General features: G+C 64.4%; 1 protein-coding gene across 2 annotated transcripts in view; it reads right to left on the bottom strand.

Annotated features, from left to right (window-relative positions):
- Window positions 1-5,369: 5,369 nt before the first annotated feature.
- Window positions 5,370-18,143, bottom strand: part of ZFPM1 (zinc finger protein, FOG family member 1) — an 82,810-nt gene continuing 70,036 nt past the window's right edge. For both annotated transcript variants that reach the window (XM_016930369.3, XM_054668565.1), the window contains 6 exons: window positions 13,608-13,710; window positions 12,286-12,492; window positions 8,299-8,532; window positions 7,815-7,910; window positions 7,589-7,735; window positions 5,370-7,376 (listed from right to left, as the gene is read on the bottom strand). In XM_016930369.3, coding sequence (XP_016785858.3) covers window positions 5,557-7,376; window positions 7,589-7,735; window positions 7,815-7,910; window positions 8,299-8,532; window positions 12,286-12,492; window positions 13,608-13,710 — 2,607 coding nt within the window. In that variant the 3' untranslated portion in view covers window positions 5,370-5,556. The remainder of the gene's footprint in view (window positions 7,377-7,588; window positions 7,736-7,814; window positions 7,911-8,298; window positions 8,533-12,285; window positions 12,493-13,607; window positions 13,711-18,143) is intronic.

The following is an 18,143-nucleotide window of genomic DNA, read 5'->3' as shown; positions in this document are numbered from 1 at the left end:
CAGGTCCAGGCCACCTGGCTGTCTGGTGGCCAAGCTCCTCCCGGGTGGCCAGTCACCTCCCCTGCTCCTTCCCTCGCTGTGGAAATGGATGCGCTTCCGAAAAGCTGCGAGACCTCCTGGTCTGCGCCTCCCTCCTCCATGCGTGCCGCCCTAACCCTAACCCCTGCCCGGAGCTCCCGACCCTCCCTGCCCCTGCCTGGCTCACCTCTGAGACACTCCCAGCCCGAGGTCCCGAGGCGAGTTCTGTCCACAGCTGCATGGTTTGCTCTTCTCTTCACCTCTCCCTGGCACCTCCAAGGAGGAGGGGGTTGGGTGTTGAGGGGGTGAGGCTGCCTCCTCCCAATCTTCCTCCCTCCCCCTCTGCAAGGCCCCGGCAGATACAGGGCAGGCCAGAGCGCAACAGCGTTGCTGCCTCCTGGCGTCCTGAGGCTCTGCCTGAGACTCCAAAGCTGGGCTCTCCCGAGGGGTCGGCTTGGGGAGGAACAGGTGGGGACCGGTTTTCAGAGCAGACCCATCCGACGGCTGCCAGCTCACGCAGCCCCCCAGCCACAGATGATGTCCTGCTCTGCATGTTGGTGTCCTGGCATGGGAGACAGGGCCGGCAGTGGGGGCCCTCTCCACTCCCACCTTTCCTCAGGCAGGCTGGCGTGGGCTTCTGCTAGGCCTGAGCTTTCTGTAAGCCAGGGCGTGGCTGGGAGCCAGTGCCCAGCAGTACGGCTCGTGGTCGAGAACCGAGTGCTGGAAGCCAGCAGAGGGATGTGTCCTGGCCCAGCTGTGCCCGCCAGGTGCCTGGGCAGGAGGCGTGTCCCGATGGAACCTTGGGGCCCTCGTGCACAGTCAGGGCACTCAGCCCATGGTGTGGCTGAGAGGACAGACCCTGTGCCTGGCAGAGGAAGGGGCCTCAGGAGGGCGAGGCTGCCCTGCATCATCTCATGGACGTTGTGTCCCAAGTAGCGTGAGGGACTCCCGGCAGGCTGGGCTGACCCTGCCTGGGGGTTGCCAGCCTGCAAGGGGCTTTGAGCTGTATGCAGCTCAGGTAGAAGGGAGCAGGTGCCCTCCTGGAAGAAGGAGGGTGGAGGCGGGAGGCCCATCCTGTGCAGGGCAGGGGACGGGTACAGCCTCGCTGGGTGGCCCTGAGGGGGAACTTTAAAGGCAGTCTTGAGGAGAGAAGGAGTTTCACAGGCAAAGCTGGGGGGAGTGGGAAGGTGGGAGTGGGGAGGGGAGAGTGGGGAGAGAGCAGCTTGGAATGCAGTGGTCCGAGATCCAAGAAGCTCAGGTCACACATGGGACTCAGTGGACAGTGTGATTGGAGAGTGGGCTGTGACGGTGGCCGTGTGCCATGAGTGGACAGTGTGGCTGGAAAGTGGGCTGTGACAGTTGGACTGACTGCTGGGCATGGGGAGGGGCTGGCTGTGGTCCACACACACCCTTGTGACTTCAACAGATGCAGACCCCTCCTCTGTGTCGGCCACTTGTGGGTGCCTGGGAGGCAGAGGTCCAGCAGGCGCAGCCCCAGCTTTCAAAGGAGACAGGCCAGTAGGCGACGGGCAAGAGGACAGAGATGCAGAGTGACCGTTCCTACGTGGGAGTGAGCTGGGGACAGAGGTACAGAATGACCATTCCTACACGGGAGCGAGCTGGGGACAGAGGTGCAGAGTGACCGTTCCTACGCGGGAAGTGAGCCAGGGACAGGTCTGAGGGGGCACCTAAGCTGAGAGCTGGATGACAAGGACAGCCTCGGAGGAGTAGAGAGGGCATCAGGCGGCACTGCCTGGAGCAACCAGCTGCAGCATGGAGTCCAGCGGGTGGTGGGCTTAGCAGGGCCAGGGGCTGCCGTCGGGACAGGCCGCCATCGGGAGGCTCCTCTCCTCTGTGCTGAGGCAGAGAAGGGGGACTTCTGACCTCTGAAGGATGGGGCCAGTAACAGAAGGGGTTTTACGCGAAGCACAGGCACCTGGGGGCGGGGACGGGCCTCAGAGCAGGGTGAGCCTGGGAGAGGGGAGCGGTGGCAGCTGTGTGAGGAGTGGACCCTCGAGATTTGGAAGCGGCTGTTCAGAGAGCCTCAAGGGTGAAGTCCCAGGTCTGGGAGTCGGCGATGGTGGATGGGTTTGGGAAGTGGTGGGTTTTGGACAAATCAAGCATTGCTTTGACAATGAAGGGTGAGTAGGCAAGGCTGATGCTCTCCAGCTTGAGGGGCAGGGGGCCAATGAGGATGCCTATGCAGGTGAGGGGAGGAGACCGGTGGGCTGGTGGGGAGACAGGTGGGCTCGGGGTGATGCCTGTGCAGGTGAGGGGAGGAGACAGTGAGCCAGGGGGATGCTTGCACTGGTGTGGAGAGACAGGTGGGCTGAGGGGACACCTGCACAGGTGTGGGGAGACAGGTGGGCTTGGGGGAGGGGAACGCCTGCACAGGTGTGGGCAGAAGTTACAGGTGTGGGCAGAAGTTACAGGTGTGTGGGGTTACAGTCACTCATGGTACATCCAGGGCCTGGAGGGACACTGGGGCTGTAGGTCTGCAGGTCTGGGGCTCAGGGGAGGCGTGGCTAGACTACAGAATTAGTGGAGAGAAGACCATGAGTCCACCCCAGGAGTGTGGAGGGAGAACTTCAAGGGGAGACCAGGGCAGACTCAGAGCCTTGAACCTGGCTCAGCAGGGAACCAGCTGGGGGGGCGAGCGGGTGTCTGTGAGCAGGGCTGGCAGCTTCCTGGGGAGAGGCGGGAGAAGGCCTGGGCCACCACCGAGTCAGCGGCTGCAGGGGAGGCACAGGGTGGAGGCCCAGGCGGGGGTCTGGTGCGGGGAGACTGGAGTGATGGCTTGAGGGAGTAGGGGTGACTGATGGTGTCTGCCAGGTGTGGGGGCCCCAGGGTCTGCACAGAAGACGCGCGCCCGAGGCGAGTCCTGGGTGCGATGGGGACGGGCTCTGGCCACACGCCAATGACCTGGGACGGGCGATGGCAGGGGTACCCAGCCCTGCATGGTGGGGGCAGTAGGGGGTTATGCAAGCCAGGACAGGCGCAGGGCCCTTCGTGAGGCTCAGTGTGCTGCCCTAAGCTTCGAGTCCGGGCCATGGCGGGGCCCTCTGGGGTGACTTCAGGTCTGGGTCCCGGTCACAGGGTCCTTGCTGCCTCTGAGATGAGCCCCCAGGAAGGGTTGCCAGGCCCGGAACTCCCACTCCTGCGGCACAGGTGTGGACACTGAGGCACGTCTGGGTGCATGGCGGGTTTGTGCGGCACTGCTGGGCTGTCTTCCAGATTCTCCTCTGCGTCTTCCATTCCAGGGCCTCGCTTGGTCAGGTTTGGGGTGGGGCTCAAAGGGGGTGAGGACACTGGAGTTGTGTTTTTTACCCCCTTTGAGCACCTGTCGCTCACCAGAGACTGTATTCGTAGTTTCTAGATACCTTTAAACAGTTTACTTTTAAATGTACGCAGTGACAAGCCCCCACCAGGTTTCTATTTCTTAGAACATCTTGTACCCTGCACTTGCACCTGGGGAGGACTTGGGGGCAGAGCCTCCTGAACCCTCCACGCAAATTCATGCAGAACAATGTAAATGAGGAGCAGACTTGAGGGGTCCGTGCCTCCCGCCCCCGCTATCACCTGGTCTTCAACAAAAGGGGTGTGTGTGAGGAAAAGGCTGCTTGCCTTCCCTGGAGCTCAGGTCCCTGGGAGGGGGTGGGAGCCCTGTCTGCCCAGTGGCCTTGGCCACAGGCCCCATCTGGCCAGACCCTAGTGGGCAGGTGGACAAAGACATCAGAGACCACTGAAAGCGTTGCAGACCCAGGCCCACGAGCTGCGGGCAGGAGAGCGAGCCCTGGACTGGCTGGGAAGTGCCTCGGGCTTCTGAGGCAAGAGGCCGCTGCCTTCTTTGCCTGCACTCACCAGGGCTGCTGGGCAAAGCTGAAAAAAATGCAGCTAGTTCAAGTAAAGTTGGAAATGGGCTGGGAATGGTAGCTCGCGCCTGTCATCCTAATGTTTTGGGAGGCTGAGGCTGCAGGAGCACTGGAGTCAGGAGTTTGAGACCATCTTGGGCAACACAGCAAGACCTTGTCTCTATAAAAATGCTTTAAAAGTTAGCCAGGTGTGGTGGGTCAAGCCTGTAGTCCCAGCTACTTGGGAGGCTGAGGCAGGAAGATGGTTTCAGCTCAGGAGTTTGAGGCTGCAGTGACTTATGATCGTGCCACTGAACTTCAGCCTGGGGAACAGAACAAGGTCTTAGCTCTAAAAAATATAGGGTTGCCCAGCCTGGGCAACATAGGGAGACACCATTTCTACAAAAAACACAAAAACTAGCTGGGCATGGTGGTGTACACCTGTAGCCCCAGCTACTGAGAAGACTGAGGTGGGAGGATCACTTGAGCTCACGAGGTCAAGGCTGCAATGAGCCGTGAGTATCCCAGGGACTCCAGCCTGGGCAAGAGAGTGAGACCCAAAAATAATAAAAAAAGTGACGTTGGGAATAGAAGAGTGTTTTTGTTCTCCAGTGAGAAAGCACGCTGGAGGCTGCCCACAGCCGCCCAGCTGCAAACGGCACGGTGACACCGTGGCTGAACGCGGTCAGCCAAGTACTCCCTCAGTGTGGCCGGCCCATACAGCCCAGCAGGGCAGGGAAGACCGGGGGGGGGGGGGGTGCCCTGACCCTTGCACCGACTCAGCCACCACAGGTGACTCCACCACACGGTTGTCCTCAGCCCTGGCTCTGAGGGAGAGATGCACCCACCAGTGAGCATCAGGACCCCCTCGAGGCCAGGGAATGCTTCGGCCTTGGTCTCCCTCTCCTGTCCACCTCAGGGAATGCTTCGGCCTTGGTCTCCCTCTCCTGTCCACCTCAGGGAATGCTTCGGCCTTGGTCTCCCTCTCCTGTCCACCTCAGGGAATGCTTCGGCCTTGGTCTCCCTCTCCTGTCCACCTACTCGCCTGCTCTTCCCCCAGCCTTGGCCACCACAGGGCTTCATCCTCCCCAGGGCGCCCCCAACCCTGCCATCCCTGGTGGTCTGTGACTGGATGGGGGACATCGGACCCCCAGGACCATGCAGGGTTGGGGGATGGCCAGCCAGGTCAGTGCCCCTCTCTTCCGTGTCTGGCGGCCAAGTAGGCCGTGGAGAGGGTCAGCAGTGTGGAGGCTGCTCTCCCTAGGGGGGTATGGACAGGGGTGGGGTGGGGTAGGCCCAGAGCGGCTGGCCCTGCAGTGGTTCAGTGTGTGCTGTGGCCTCCGACCTGACGCTCGGTCTAGCTCTTAGCACCACCAGTGGTGTGACTCCGGTAGGGGCCCAGCCACTCTGGGCCGCAGTGGACTGTGTACACAGCAGGGGTGGATGTGACACTGGCTGCGTGTGCCTGCTGGCTCAGAGAACTAGGCTGGCCCACCACCATGCTCATCAAACTGAACTTCTTTATTAAGTGCCAAGGGTCCAGGCGGGCGCTGCCCCCTGCGGCCCCCTCCGCCGAGGCCTGTGCGTGGCGGGGTTCCCAGCAGCGAGAGTCCGTGCGGCCTGGGGGCGGCCCCCTCCCCGCATCGCAGGGGGGCGTGCAAAGCGTCTGCGGCTGTAGTGTGGGCGCTCACTTCACGTGCTCGGCGGCGTGCGAGGAGCAGTAATACTTCTTGTGGGCGATGAAGGTGGACAGGCTGCTGAACTTGATGTTGCAAAGACGGCAGTACCGGTGGTTGCCGTTGGGCAGGGGCGCCGGCGTGCCCTTGCTGGGAGTCTGGACGCCCTTGTCCGAGTAGGAGGGGGGCGCCGGCGGGGGCGGCACGGCCTCGGGCGCGGCGGCCGGGGACGGGGGCGGGCCGGGCGGCGGCTCCTGGGGCTCCGGGCCGAGGCCGTCCCGGGGGCCACGGGACCCGGGCTGCGGGGAGGCGGCGGGGGCGGGAGCGGGCGAGGGGCCGCGGTCGGCCGGCGTCCGGGCCTCGACCCCCGGGCCGGCCAGGGGCGCGCCGAGCAGCAGGCCGTGCGCCAGGCGGAAATGCTCCAGCAGGTCCCCGCGCACCGGGCCGTTCGGGGGGCAGTAGGGGCAGGCGGCGGCGGGCAGGCCGAGCGCGCCGGGCGGTGGCGCAGCGGGGCACGAGTACTTCTTGTGCGCCAGGTAGGCCTCGAGGCTGTGGAAGCTCACGCGGCAGGCCGTGCACTCGTGGTAGTCTGCCAGCGCCGGTGCCGGGGCTCCGGGGAGCGGGCGCCGCGGCTTCTTGCTCAGGTCGATGGGGCCGTCGGCCGCGGGGCCGGGCGAGCGCGCAGGGGCGAGGCCGGGGCCGCTTCCGCTTCCGCTTCCGGGCCGCGGCGACTCGGGCGCGGGGGCGTGGCCCGGCGGCGGGGGGGGCGGGGCGCCGGCCGCGTGCAGCTCGTAGAGCTTGCGGCGTCTGCGCGTGCGCACAGGCGCGGCGGGAGAGGGGGCCGGGGGCGCAGCCGGCCCAGGGGGTCCCGGGGGCGCGGCCGGTCGGCGCGGCGGCGGGTCGTGGCGCGAGGCGCAGTAGTACCGCTTGTGCACGGTGTAGGTCTCGTGGCGGCTGAAGCGGATGTTGCAGGCCTCGCACAGCGTGCGGCTGGGGTCGTCCTCCGCGTCGTCCACGGAGCTACCGGGGCTCTGGCTGCCCTCGCTGCCCCGGCCGCCCGCGCCGTCCTCGGGCGTGGCCGCGCCCCCAGCCCCGTCCTCGCGCGCTCCGGGGCCTGGGGACGAGCGCGGCGCGTCGGGTTCGGCGGGCTGGCCGGGGGGCGCGCGGGCCGGGCCGGGGGGCGCCTTGGGCCTGCGCGCGGCAGGCGCGTCCTCGGGCGCACGGCGGCCTGAACAGTAGAGGCGCTTGTGCACGTAGTAGTTGTTGACGTTGCTGAAGGTGATCTCGCACTCGAAGCACGTAGCGCCCTTGGGGGCCCCCGGGAAGAGCCCAGTCTGCGCGCCGCCGGCTCCCGCGCCCTGCTGCAGCCGGCTGTGCACCAGCTCGGACATCTTGGCCAGGATCTCCGAGGCGGGGGGCGCCGCGTCGGGCCCGAACACGTACTGCGGAAGGAACAGGGTCCCGGCCAGGCCCAGCTCGCCGGGCACCGGGCTGGAGCCCGGCGTGGGGCTGGACAGCTCGGCCTTGACCCTGGCCGGGGCGGGGCTGCGCGGCGACGGCGTCCGCGACGGGGCCTGGGGCCCAGGCTCTCCGGGGCCCAGGATGGGGGCCGCCTCCGGCTCCTCCACCGCCTCCACCTTGATGCTCCTGGGGGCCGCCGGGGGCTCGCTGCTGCCTCCATTCTGGGGGGCCGCTCTGGCCTCTCCGTTGGTGGCCTCGGCCAGGGCCTTTCTGTCCAGTCCTGGCGATGGGGTGGGCGCCAGGCCCAGGTCCGCGGAGGCCAGGGGGCCTTGCAGGGCCGTGTGCTGCTGCTGGAAGCTGCCCAGACTGTCTGCAGAGAGATCGCAGGGGTGGCACCTCAGGCCTGGGGCAGGACCTGGCCGGTCAGAGCTGGAGGGCGAGCTCCGGGAGGGGAGGGGTGGGCGGAAGTGGTTTAGAGCGAAGGCTGAAACGGACTCCCACCTGTCTTGGGCGACAAGCCCACTCCCTTCCCACTGCTCAGGGGGCCTAAGGGGCAGGGGTGGCCCCCACAGGGCTGCTCACCTGGGGGCAGCTTGGTTGCTGGGTGTCCAGCCCCTGGCGAGTAGATCTCACCCTTGGAGCCAGGCTGGCAGACCATGTGGTTGGTGACCAAGTGGCTGTAGAGGATGTCCCTTGTGGTGGAGATGAAGCCACAGCTGTGGCAGACACCTGTGGGCCATGGCGAGGTGGTCAAGGCCCAGGGCGGGGAGGCGGGACCCACACACCCCCCGGCCCCTGCGGTGCCTACCGCTCAGCGTGTCCGTGTGCACCTTGAGGTGCCGCTCGCAGTTGGCCTTGGTGGTGAAGGCCGACAGGCAGATCAGGCACACGAAGGGCCGCTCTCCTGGAACACAGGGCGCGTAAGAGCGGTGCCCGGGCCAGCTTAACCTTGGGACTCCAGGGATGAGGAAGGCGACTGGGCCCAGGGCCGTGATCTGTGCCGGGGGACCCTGTGCTGAAGGGTCTTTAAACCCCTCCTCCTCCGCCTTTTGTCTCTCGGGACAGCAGTGGGCCCAGCCCTCAGCTGACTACCCAGATAGCCCACAGTCCGGCCTGCCTGCTCTGGGCCCCTGCGGGGGCCCTGGGTGTGCCGGAGACCCCGCAGGTGAATGGTGGCACCGTGTGTGCTTGCATGTGGGTTTTCCCGGGCGGCCTGCGGGACTGGGTGGGGAAGCAGCCAGCATCCTGAGGACCCGCGTCCGGGGTGGGGGCTCACCGCTGTGGGGGCTCACCGCTGTGGCTGCGCATGTGGATCTCCAGGGAGCTGGCGCTGGGGCAGCTCTTGCGGCACTGGGGGAAGGGGCAGACGCGCTCGTTGGGGTAGGTCTCTTTGGGCTTCTCGTCTGTGGCGGCCGCGGCCGGGGAGCCGGTGCCCTGGCGGCTGGCGCAGTAGTAGAGCAGGTGCGCCTGCAGGTTGCGCTCGCTGCGGTACCAGATGCCACAGTCCTTGCAGGGGAAGACGTCTTCTGTGGGGTGGGAAGCAGGCGGGGTCAGGCTGAAGGCCAGCCTGCCAGCCAGGGCAAGGCTGTGGGCGGAGGCAGGGCCTGGCCGTGACAGACCCCACCGTCCTCCCCACCCCAGGAGCTGAGGCTTTGACCCCTTCCTGTAACTGTAAGCCTCCTGGATAGTCCTGTGACAGCCCCACTCCCTTCCGTAGATCCCAGAAGCCCTGGGACCCGTGGGGAGTGGGGTCTGAGTGAACCCCTGTGGGTCCCCTTCCAATGGTGAGCCCCATAAGGAGATGCTTTGGCCTCATGGGGGCAGAAGGAAGAAGTGGACACCGCTGGGTGAGGCTAGCATCCATGACATACTGGGGTGACCGTGTGGACCCGGGAGGCCATGGAGGAGGAAACGTGTGTGTACAGATGTGCGTGCAGGTGCGTGGGAGTGCCAGGCTGCAAAGAAAACCCACGCACACAGTCCCTGGGCACTCAGGCACACGATGGCTGCTGACTGCAGTTCTAGGGATGTGGGCGTGAGACCAGGAGTGCAGAAGTTAGGAAGCCCCCATGCGCCCACACACCTGGGCGGCTCCATGTCAGTGACCACCTGGCTGGTCAGATTTGTCGAATTTACCACACTGACCCCAAATGGGCTGCTTATAACTGTTGAGAGTTTTGGGGGCTTGCACTCTGCTTACGGTGGTTTTGCCAGCAGGGGAGGACTTCTCTAGCATGTTCTCGGTTTGTCTTTATAGCAGTTTAAGGAACGTTCTCTGCCCCAGAGCCCTGCCCCATCTGCCCACGGCCCCTTGGCTGAAAACAGGGAAGGGGAGGGCCTGTTCAGCTTGGCCTTGGCCTCCGTGTGGAACCCAGGGGCCCTGGGATTCCTTATCTGGCTTTCAAGCCCGTTCCACTTAGAGACTGATGTGATATCTGGTTTCTGCCTCTGCAGGTTAGTGCTGGTTTCTCACCCGGCTTCTCCGATGTTGATCCTGAGTCTGCAGTTATCACGCAGGGGTGGCCCCTACCCCTGCGCCCTCCCCTCTGCGGCCTGCTCGCCACCTCTGCCTCTTGGGAGGAATTTCAGTGCTTGGGTGAGGTGGCTCTTCCTCCTCCACCTCGCTGTTCTAGCGACTTTTCTGGCTCACATCTCCCTCCTGTGCTGTTGATTTCTGTTTCTCAAGTTCCTTTTACTTGGGGGCTGCAGGCAGCTCTGTCCTCTCTCAGCTGAGGCCTTGAGCTGGGTCCCAGACCTGGGAGGCCACTGGGTGGGTTTGTTTCTGCGTCTCCAAAGTCATCGTGGGGGACTCTGTTGCTGCAGGGGTGTGGGGAGAGGGGCCGTGGCCATGCAGTTTAGAAAGGCTGCCCGCCTGCTGGTGACCACAGGCCAAATCTGGTGGCCTGCGGAGGGGCCTCCAGGCAGGTGCCTCTGCATCCCGCTTCACAGGCGAGATGGGCCCAGAGTGCCGGAGGCTCAAGAATTAAACTGGATCTGACCCTGGAATTGGTTCCTGTGGCTCTTGCGGAGCAGCAGACAAGCGTCGGCCGTGCCCTGGCAGCCGCAGAAGTGCTAGGGCAGGACTCAGGAATGTCAACAAGATGTGTGGCTCACAGTGGTGTCCTTCCGAAGCAGCGTTCCCGGGACACTGCTGCCTGGGGATGAGGCATATCAGACCCGCGAGGGGGAAGCCGAGGCAGAGGCTGAGCCTGGGGCACCCGCAGCTGCCCCTCAGGGACTGGGAGGTGGTCTCCGCAGGCTGTGTGGGCAAGGACCCTGCTGGAGGACGGGACCCTCACCAGCCTGCTGTCCCCACTGTCTTACTGGCGTTATCAGCGGGGTGTTCCCCTGGAGTTGGGTCTCCCAGGCACCCCAAGACACTACGGGGGCACCCCCTCTCCATCCTGGTGGAGGGGCGCAATGGCCTCCCATCCCCTCCGCACCTTCTTCCAGGGAAGAGAAGGCAGATGGGGACCCCCTTTGCTCCCGGCTCCTTTCAGTCACCTGCGGCCCGTGTTCTCTTCTGACCTCCTGGCTCCCTGGGGCAGTGGCTTGCCCAGCCCCTGCCCCCAACCTGGGCTTAGGTGTGGACCTGGCCGCTCGGCCCCTTCTCTCCAGTGTCACCAGCTATTCCCACCAGCACATAACATGGGCTATTATGTCCTGGCTACCAGGCACACAAGCCCATCCCCCTCTGGCCAGCTGGCCCCTGTGCAGGCCTCCTCTCTGACCCTCCCTGGAGCGGCCTTGGTCAGGGTCATGGCGACCTCTGCACTGTCAGGACCAGTAGTCATTTCTCTGCTGTTGGTCTCGCCACAGCCTGGATGTGCCAGACCACCTGCCGCCCTCCAAGGCCCCCTCTAACTTAGCTTACTCTCCGTACCTTGGGAGATGTCCCCTGTCCCCTGACTCCAGGGTCCACAGGCCCCAGGGCTCGCTGAGCCCCATCCTTGTCCCTCAGTGGACTCTGTGGCTTCTCTTTTGCATGTACCAGGTGTCTCGATGTCAGGACACTCAAAGAGTGGGGGTCTGCTCCCCTGACTCTCATACGGGCTGACATCCCCCCAATGGCTGCACACTTGGCCCTGCAGGTCCCTTTGCCCCTAACCACTGGCTGCCTCCACCTACTTCAAGCCGTCTTCACATCCGACTTGCTCACAAAGGTCGCTTTTCTTCCAGTTTTGTGACTCTGTGGTCACCAAAGCTAAACCTGAGTCTTACCGTCCCCCTCCAAACGCCATCCGGTGCCGTCCCTGTTACCCTGGGAAGCCCCAGCCGCTGGCCGGAGCCAGACTTGCTGCGTGTTCCCTGCGTGACTCGTGCCTGTCCACGATGGCCACACGCTGTCCTTGGCCACGGAGGTGCACGGGGCGCACCATCACCCTCGGCTCATTTTTCAAAGTTTTGGCACATACGGGATCTTCTGTGTTGCCCAGTCTGGCCTTGAACTCCTGGGCTCAAACGGTCCTCCTGCCTCGGCCTCCCACGGTGCTGGGATCACAGGTATGGCTCCTGTACCCGGCCGGGGGTGAGTGACTCATGATTCCCACAGCCACCCTCAGAGTTTCCGAGAGAGCCACTGCAAGAGTGGCATCTGTCCACTTCAGTTGTCCCCAGGGGCGGCTCTGTCCCCAGGGACATGTGGCCATGTGTAGAGAGATTTTGGTGGCGTGTGCCTGAAGTCCCAGCTACTCAGGAGGCTGAGGCAGGATGGCTTGAGACTAGGACTTTATGACCATCCTGGGTAACAGAGTGAGACCTTGTCTCGAAAAAAACCAACAAAAACCCAACAGATGTCTTGGTTGTCACAACTTGGAGGTGGAGGTGGTGGCAGCACCTAGTGGGCCGGGGCCAGGGCTGCTGCTCACCGCCCGTGGTGCCCAGGGAGACCTCCACCGTGGCATGACCTGGCCCCAGACGCCAGGAGGGCCGAGGTGAGGGTCCTGCTCTGCCCCACGGTCAGGGCCGCCCCCGCGTCTGCCCCCAGGGAAAGCACTGGCTTCTAGTGCGGTGTGCGGGGCAGAGCCGGGTCTGTGCCTCAGCCCACTTGCCTGCTGGCAGGGGCTTTCCCTGTGGTGGCCCTGGGCTCTGGGGACCCTCCTGTCCCTATGTGTTCTGCACTTGGGACCACCCACATCACCTCCTTCCCTGCCTTACCTGTCACTCTGTCGGCAGCCTGCAGCCCCCGAGCTTCCCACCCTCAGCTCCCACCCTCTCCTGCCCTGCCTGCACCTCCTTGGTGGAGCAGCCGCCCTGGGTGCGGAGAGCCCAGCACTTACTGTTGATCACTGCGGTGGCAAGGATGGAGGCCATCCCGGCCTGCTGGGGCAGGAGCTGGAGGTCGTGTGCAGGGGCCGGGCACGTGGGCTCTGCTGGCTCCTTCTTCACAGGGTGGCCGGGGGTGCTGTGGGGCTCGGCTGTGAGGAGCACGCTCAGGAGTCCCCCCGCAGGCACCGGCTTGGTGACCCTGCACCAGAGTGCGTCATCTGGAGGGAGACAGGTGTCCAAACCTAGGACTTTGTGCCCCACTGCCCTGTCCCGTCTTAAACAAGGGGCAGAGGATGGGGTCAGGAGGTGGCCACCCGGGTTCACAGCCATGGCTGGCTGGCTGCCAGGGCCATCCTGCCTGGGGGGCAAGGCTGGGTGGTCCCCTGTGGGTGCTCACAGCCTGCCTGCCTCCAGGCCTCCTTGCTCTGGGCCCATCCTAGTGGGAGGGCCCCGAGGAAGTCTCCCAGGAAAGGGATGACGTGGAGGGCGGGTGGTGGAGTAACTAGGGGAGACCCTGGGTGGCCACTCAGGGAAGGCAGCCAGAGGTGGGGCCCTAGAGTGGACCCGGCTCTCCAGGAAACCGTCCAAGGGTGGCTCTTCCTGCAGCCACCCACAGGGGGCAGCCTCAGTCCACAAAGCCCAGGCTGCGCGGGGCCGGCTTGTTCACCTGGGGCGCCCGGGCTGTGTGTCCCCTGCGGTGCTGCCCTCAGGCCTGAGCCAGCCCTGCCCACGCGCACCACAGCCTGTCCCCACCCTGCACTGGGGCCAGGGACTCCACTGGCCAGTGGACCTGCCTAAGCCCAGAGGACCTCCCGCTTCATCCCTGGGTGCTCGGAGGTGCAGGCCGCCCAGACGTGCCACCCTCAGTAGCAGCAGCACGGCAAGGCCCCTCGACTTCCTGGACGGCCACCTTGACCGTTCCTGGAGCCAGCCCGACGACATGGAGGATGGTCCAGTGGCACCTGCCAGCCAGTCTGGTGTCGGGGTCCCTGCTGCTGCCCTTGGTGGGTTCCCAGAGGTGCAGCCAAGGCAGGGAGGAGATACGGGGATCACGGTGTCCCCCAGAGGGGCAGAATCCTCCCCCACCCCCCCGCCACGGACACCTGTCCTGGCTCAGCCTGCCACTCGGGACCCTCATACAGGGACTCATGGTCTGGGCTGACTGGTCCCAGTAGAGCGTCTGCCTCACGCTGCAGCGCCCGGGGCCAGCAGCTCCCTGTGCCCCATCTCCCACCCTAGCAGGCTGGTTTCCCTTTAAGGGCTCAGCCCAGGGGGAGCCAAGTGACCCCCACCTTCCGGAAGGCTTGGGACGGAGGTGCCGCGTCATACTGACCCTTCCTGTGGATCTCTGTGTTGGCCTCGGCCTCAGTCAGGGCCTGGGGCAGCGTCCTCAGCCAGCAGGACTCGTCCACCAGCAGCAGGGTCAGGGCTGGGCTCTGGGGGTGGGGTAGGAACACGTGGGGAGGGGTCTGTCAGCAGCCTGCCTGGGGGTTCCCGCGGGTATGTGGGGCATCTGTGACACGGATCTGCCTCCCGGCTTGGCTGCTAGGCCAAGCTGTGGACAGTCATTGGCCCAACGGCTGGCAGAGGTGTGGCATGGGCCATCTGTGCCATAGTTGACTGGTGGGGCTAACACCGTGCTGGGGCTGGGAGGCTTGGCAGGGAGTAGTACCTTCCAAGGTTGGGCGCAGGGTTCTTGTGGAGACTGAGGCCCAAAGAGGTCGAGCAACATGCTCCAGGTCACACAGCCAGGGAGCAGCAGAGCCTGAACTCACACCCGGGTCTGCGTATCTGTATCTGTGTTCTCCCCACTGCTCGCCCACCCTTGCCCCCGGAGTGCTGGGTGTGAAACCGCTGTTCCCACAGGGGCTGGACCTGGTAGAGGCTCCTTCCACACAGGCCCTAGATGCCTCCAGAATGACCTCTGTGGGCTGGGGCCGAGATTAGCCCAGAAGATACGGCACTTCCCTAGCAACCCTCGGGCCTCAGTGTCCTCCTGACAGCATGGCTCCCCTCCCTGCCACAGGGCGTAGCAGGGCCACCTGCGTTCCCGCTCGTTCCCGGGGCCGGCACACGGTGGACGCTGGGGAGCACCTGGTGGACTCAGCAGGTCTGTCCCCACCCTGAGGCTGGTCAGGCCCCTTCCTGTGGGCCTGAGACACCAGCACTGTGTTGGATCAGCCCTGGCCCCCCTGGCCTCACTGTCACCCTGGAAAGCAGGCAGTACCCTCCTCTCCATCTCATGGGTGAGGAAACTGAGGCCTGGGAAGGGGAGGGACAGAGCTCATGCCAGTGCCTCGGGCCATGCCATGCTGTCGGCGGTGGCTCAGGCTAAGTCTGAAAGGAAAACACTCTGGGCCGAGCCCGTGGAGGCCGCCTCGTTTCCTGCATCCATTGCGCCCCGGCCCCCAGCTGAATGGTAGAGGAAATGCGAGGGGCCCCATCCCAGTGCAGTCGGGGGCTGGGACAGGGCGAGGTGGGGCGGGCAGTCCATGGCCTCGCTCTGTGGTGCCCAACACTGGTCAGACATCAAGGGGAGAAAATGGTGATGGAGGAAGGGGTGACCGCCGCTGCCCCTCAGGCCTTGGTCCCTCCTGCAAGGCTGACTCAGCCTCAGTGCCCTGACCCTCACCCCTGTGCTGCTCACTGCACTGGTGGTCCCCAAGCTCAGCCACCTGGGTGTCCAATCTGGAGGCACAGCATACACGCGTGCTCCAGCACTTCCTGTAAACACACTTTTTGTTCTATACAAATGAATGCCTTTTAATCAGAAACTTCCTGCACCATGACCTTTGCCTGAAAAGCCAGTGTCACCTACAAATGCTGCCGCTGGCATGGGACAGGTTTGTGCAGCCCTGTGGTGAGGATGGCAGTCAGCCCAACCCTGCCATGGTAGAAGGGGCCGGGCTGGTGACAGTGCAGGGATGTCCCCTGTGGGTCTGGGGTACCTCCCCACTAGGTGCCAGCCCATGAGCTTTCCTGGACTTTGCCAGCACGCGTGGGACCCTGTGGGCCGCAGAGGTGGGCAGTGGGGTCCCAGCCAGGCTCGGCCTCCCTGCTGCGACCTTGGGCAGGGCACGACCAGACCCGTATGCAGGGACCCCTCTGGGCCACCCCTGCCTCTTGGCCCATCCGCAGGGCACTCAGGAATCTAGCAAGATACAGCCTTTGGGCTGGGATGTTCAGTGACTACTCAGGCAAGGTTCGGGCAGGCTGGCCAGCAGAGCAGGTGGCTTCCACGTCACCTGCCTGCTACCACACGGCTCAGCCACAGAACGGGTGAGCAGAGCTAAGCTGGCCAGTGGGGTGGGTGCCCTGGCTGGGGTGGGTGCAACCCTGCAGTCCCAGTGTGAAGCCGTCCCCAGCAGCCACCCCAACCCCTGGCTCAGCTTCTCCTCTGCAGACGGGGCTCTGCCCTCTCCCCACATGGCTGTTGGGGGGACAGAGGGGCGGCCGAGCCCCTGCTCACTCTGGACCCACCCGAAGCCCACCATTAGCCTTTGGGGCAGTCTCAGGGGGGTCAGTCCTATCTCCTTTGACTCAGTTTCCTCCTGGTATGTTGGGGGGCCATGATCTGTGTGAAGCTTTTTGCCTGCCTGGCAGGTTCCCAGCATAGGATGCATATTAGCTCCAGCCCTGGCTGTTGCTTTTGGGTTGACCTGGCAGGACAAAGTGGGCAGGGGGTGCCGTCCACAGGGCATGTCCGGGGCAGCACATGCTGAGTGTCCACTGTGGTGAGTGGCTCCCCCGAAAAAGGTGCTTTGTGCAGGCTGGCATCGGGTGGGTGCCCCCCTTTTAAAGGACACCCCCGTGATTCCCAGGGCCGCAGAGCAGGGCTCAGGAACTGCACGCCAGCTGTGGGGCTCTGCCGGCTCCGATGGGGGCTTCCGCTGGGGCAGGCTGGGGGGTAAACCCCAGGGGCAATGGGCAGGCACATTCCTGGCACAAAGGTGGGTGACCGGCGGCTACTGTGTCCCAGCTGCGCCCGAGCCAGGCGGGCAGCGCTCGGCGAGGCTGCTGGGGCCTGGCCCTCCCCACCCTGGCCTTCCTGAGCCTCTAATGAATATTAATGAGCAGAGGAGGGTGAAAAAAATTAATCTGCTTGATCCTCCGATGGGTGCTGCGGTAACGATATGAAATCTAATTATTCGTCCCAATATTTCTAAACCCTCAAACTGAGACTGACAGCCTCCCGGCCGGTTTAATGCTTATCACTCCCAGGAGCAGCGTGTTCCCAGCATGATAAAAACACGCGCCGCAACTGTGCTGACGCTGCACACCCCCCCGATTTTTCTGTGGCGGTCCCGAGTGGAGGGCAGGCGCCATGTTCCCGCCCGGCCCCGCCGAGTGCACCCCGCGTTTGTGGGGTACGACGGGGCGCCTGCCCTGGGTGTGCGGGTGGGGAGGGGCACGGGGAAGGAGGGCGAGGCTCCCATCCGGCACCCGCCCCCGACCCGGGAGGGAACAGGTAGGAGACCTAGGGGTGCAAGATAAGCAGCTCCGGCCACCCTGCCACAGCCCCCACTGCCAAACACTCTCAGAGGGGCCTGCCGCTCCTACTTCTGTGACCACAGGCTGGGAAGGGGTGAGGGCCTCCCTGCCAGTCTGCCCTGGCTGCTGAGGATGCAGGGGCCACCCTGACACCTCCCAGGGGACAGGTGAGCACAGCCTCGCCTGGGGCCACCAGGGTCCCCAGCCTGGAGGTGGCATGGACACAGCCAGCCCTGAACCAGGGTCTTGCCCGGTGCCAAGTGGCCGGACCCCTGAAGCCAGCCGGGGGCCACCCGCCCATCCTGGGAGCCACTGCTGGGGCCGCGGCCAGGAGGCGCTGGGGCAGGAAGCCAATTTCAGCTTCTGCTTCCCTTGCGGAGGGGCTGGCTGGGCACGGGTCTGCCTGTTGATTTTTTTCTGTCTCTTCTTGTTTCCCCACCTCTGATCAGCCTGGAACAGAAGCCCTTTCTCTGGTGCTGCAGGCCCTTCCTGACCCTGCTCTGCCTGTGGGCACTGGGGAGCAAGGGGGAAGGGGGCCTTTTTTTTTTTTTTTTTTTGAGATGAAGTCTCACTCTTGTCCCCCAGCCTGGAGTGCGATGGCATGATCTTGGCTCACTGCAACCTCCACCTCCGGGCTTCAAGCAATTCTCCTGCCTCAGCCTCCCGAGTAGCTGGGATTACAGGCAAGCACCACCACAGCCAGCTAATTTTTGTAGTTTAAGTAGAGATGGGGTTTCACTATGTTGGGCAGACTGGTCTTGAACTGCTGACCTCAGGTGATCTGCCCGCCTTGGCCTCCCAAAGTGCTGGGATTACAGGCGTGAACCACCGCGCCTGGCCTTGGGAGGGGGCCTATTTTTAACTTCCAAACCAGGCCCTTCTGCCAAGACTCTCAGAGATGTGGGCGCTGCGGCCATCTTCCCAACCAGGCCCTTCTGCCAAGACTCTCAGAGATGTGGGCGCTGCGGCCATCTTCCCTCCCAGGGTGCCACAGGTTCGGCACCCAGCCTGGTCAGGCAGGTGTGTCCAGGGTCCACGGAGGACCCTAGAGCCCACCCTGTTTGCCGCCCCTTGGGGTTGCCCTGTCCCTCCTCTGGGCCCTGGCCGGCCCCACCAGCAGTGGCCACTTTAAATTCCCCGGGCGGACCTGAGAATGCTCCTTGTTTCCCCCAACAAAGAGGTCAGTGTCTTGATTCTACGGTGGCACCGATAGCCATCGGAAACCCTATCTGTGCAGCATCCGCTGTGACAACTTTATCTGAGGCCGTTCCCAAACCTCGCTGTGCAGCTCTGAAGCAGCTTGCAGGGCTGCTGGGGTGGCCCGGCCCATGGAGCCAAACGGCCGGTCCTGCAGAAGCCCCGTGGGGCTGCTTGGTCA

The sequence above is a fragment of the Pan troglodytes genome, chromosome 18, assembly GCF_028858775.2.
Source record: "Pan troglodytes isolate AG18354 chromosome 18, NHGRI_mPanTro3-v2.0_pri, whole genome shotgun sequence".
Taxonomy (NCBI): domain Eukaryota; kingdom Metazoa; phylum Chordata; class Mammalia; order Primates; family Hominidae; genus Pan; species Pan troglodytes.
The sequence above is the reverse complement of the archived record's forward strand: the minus strand, read 5'-3'. Positions and strand labels throughout refer to the sequence as shown.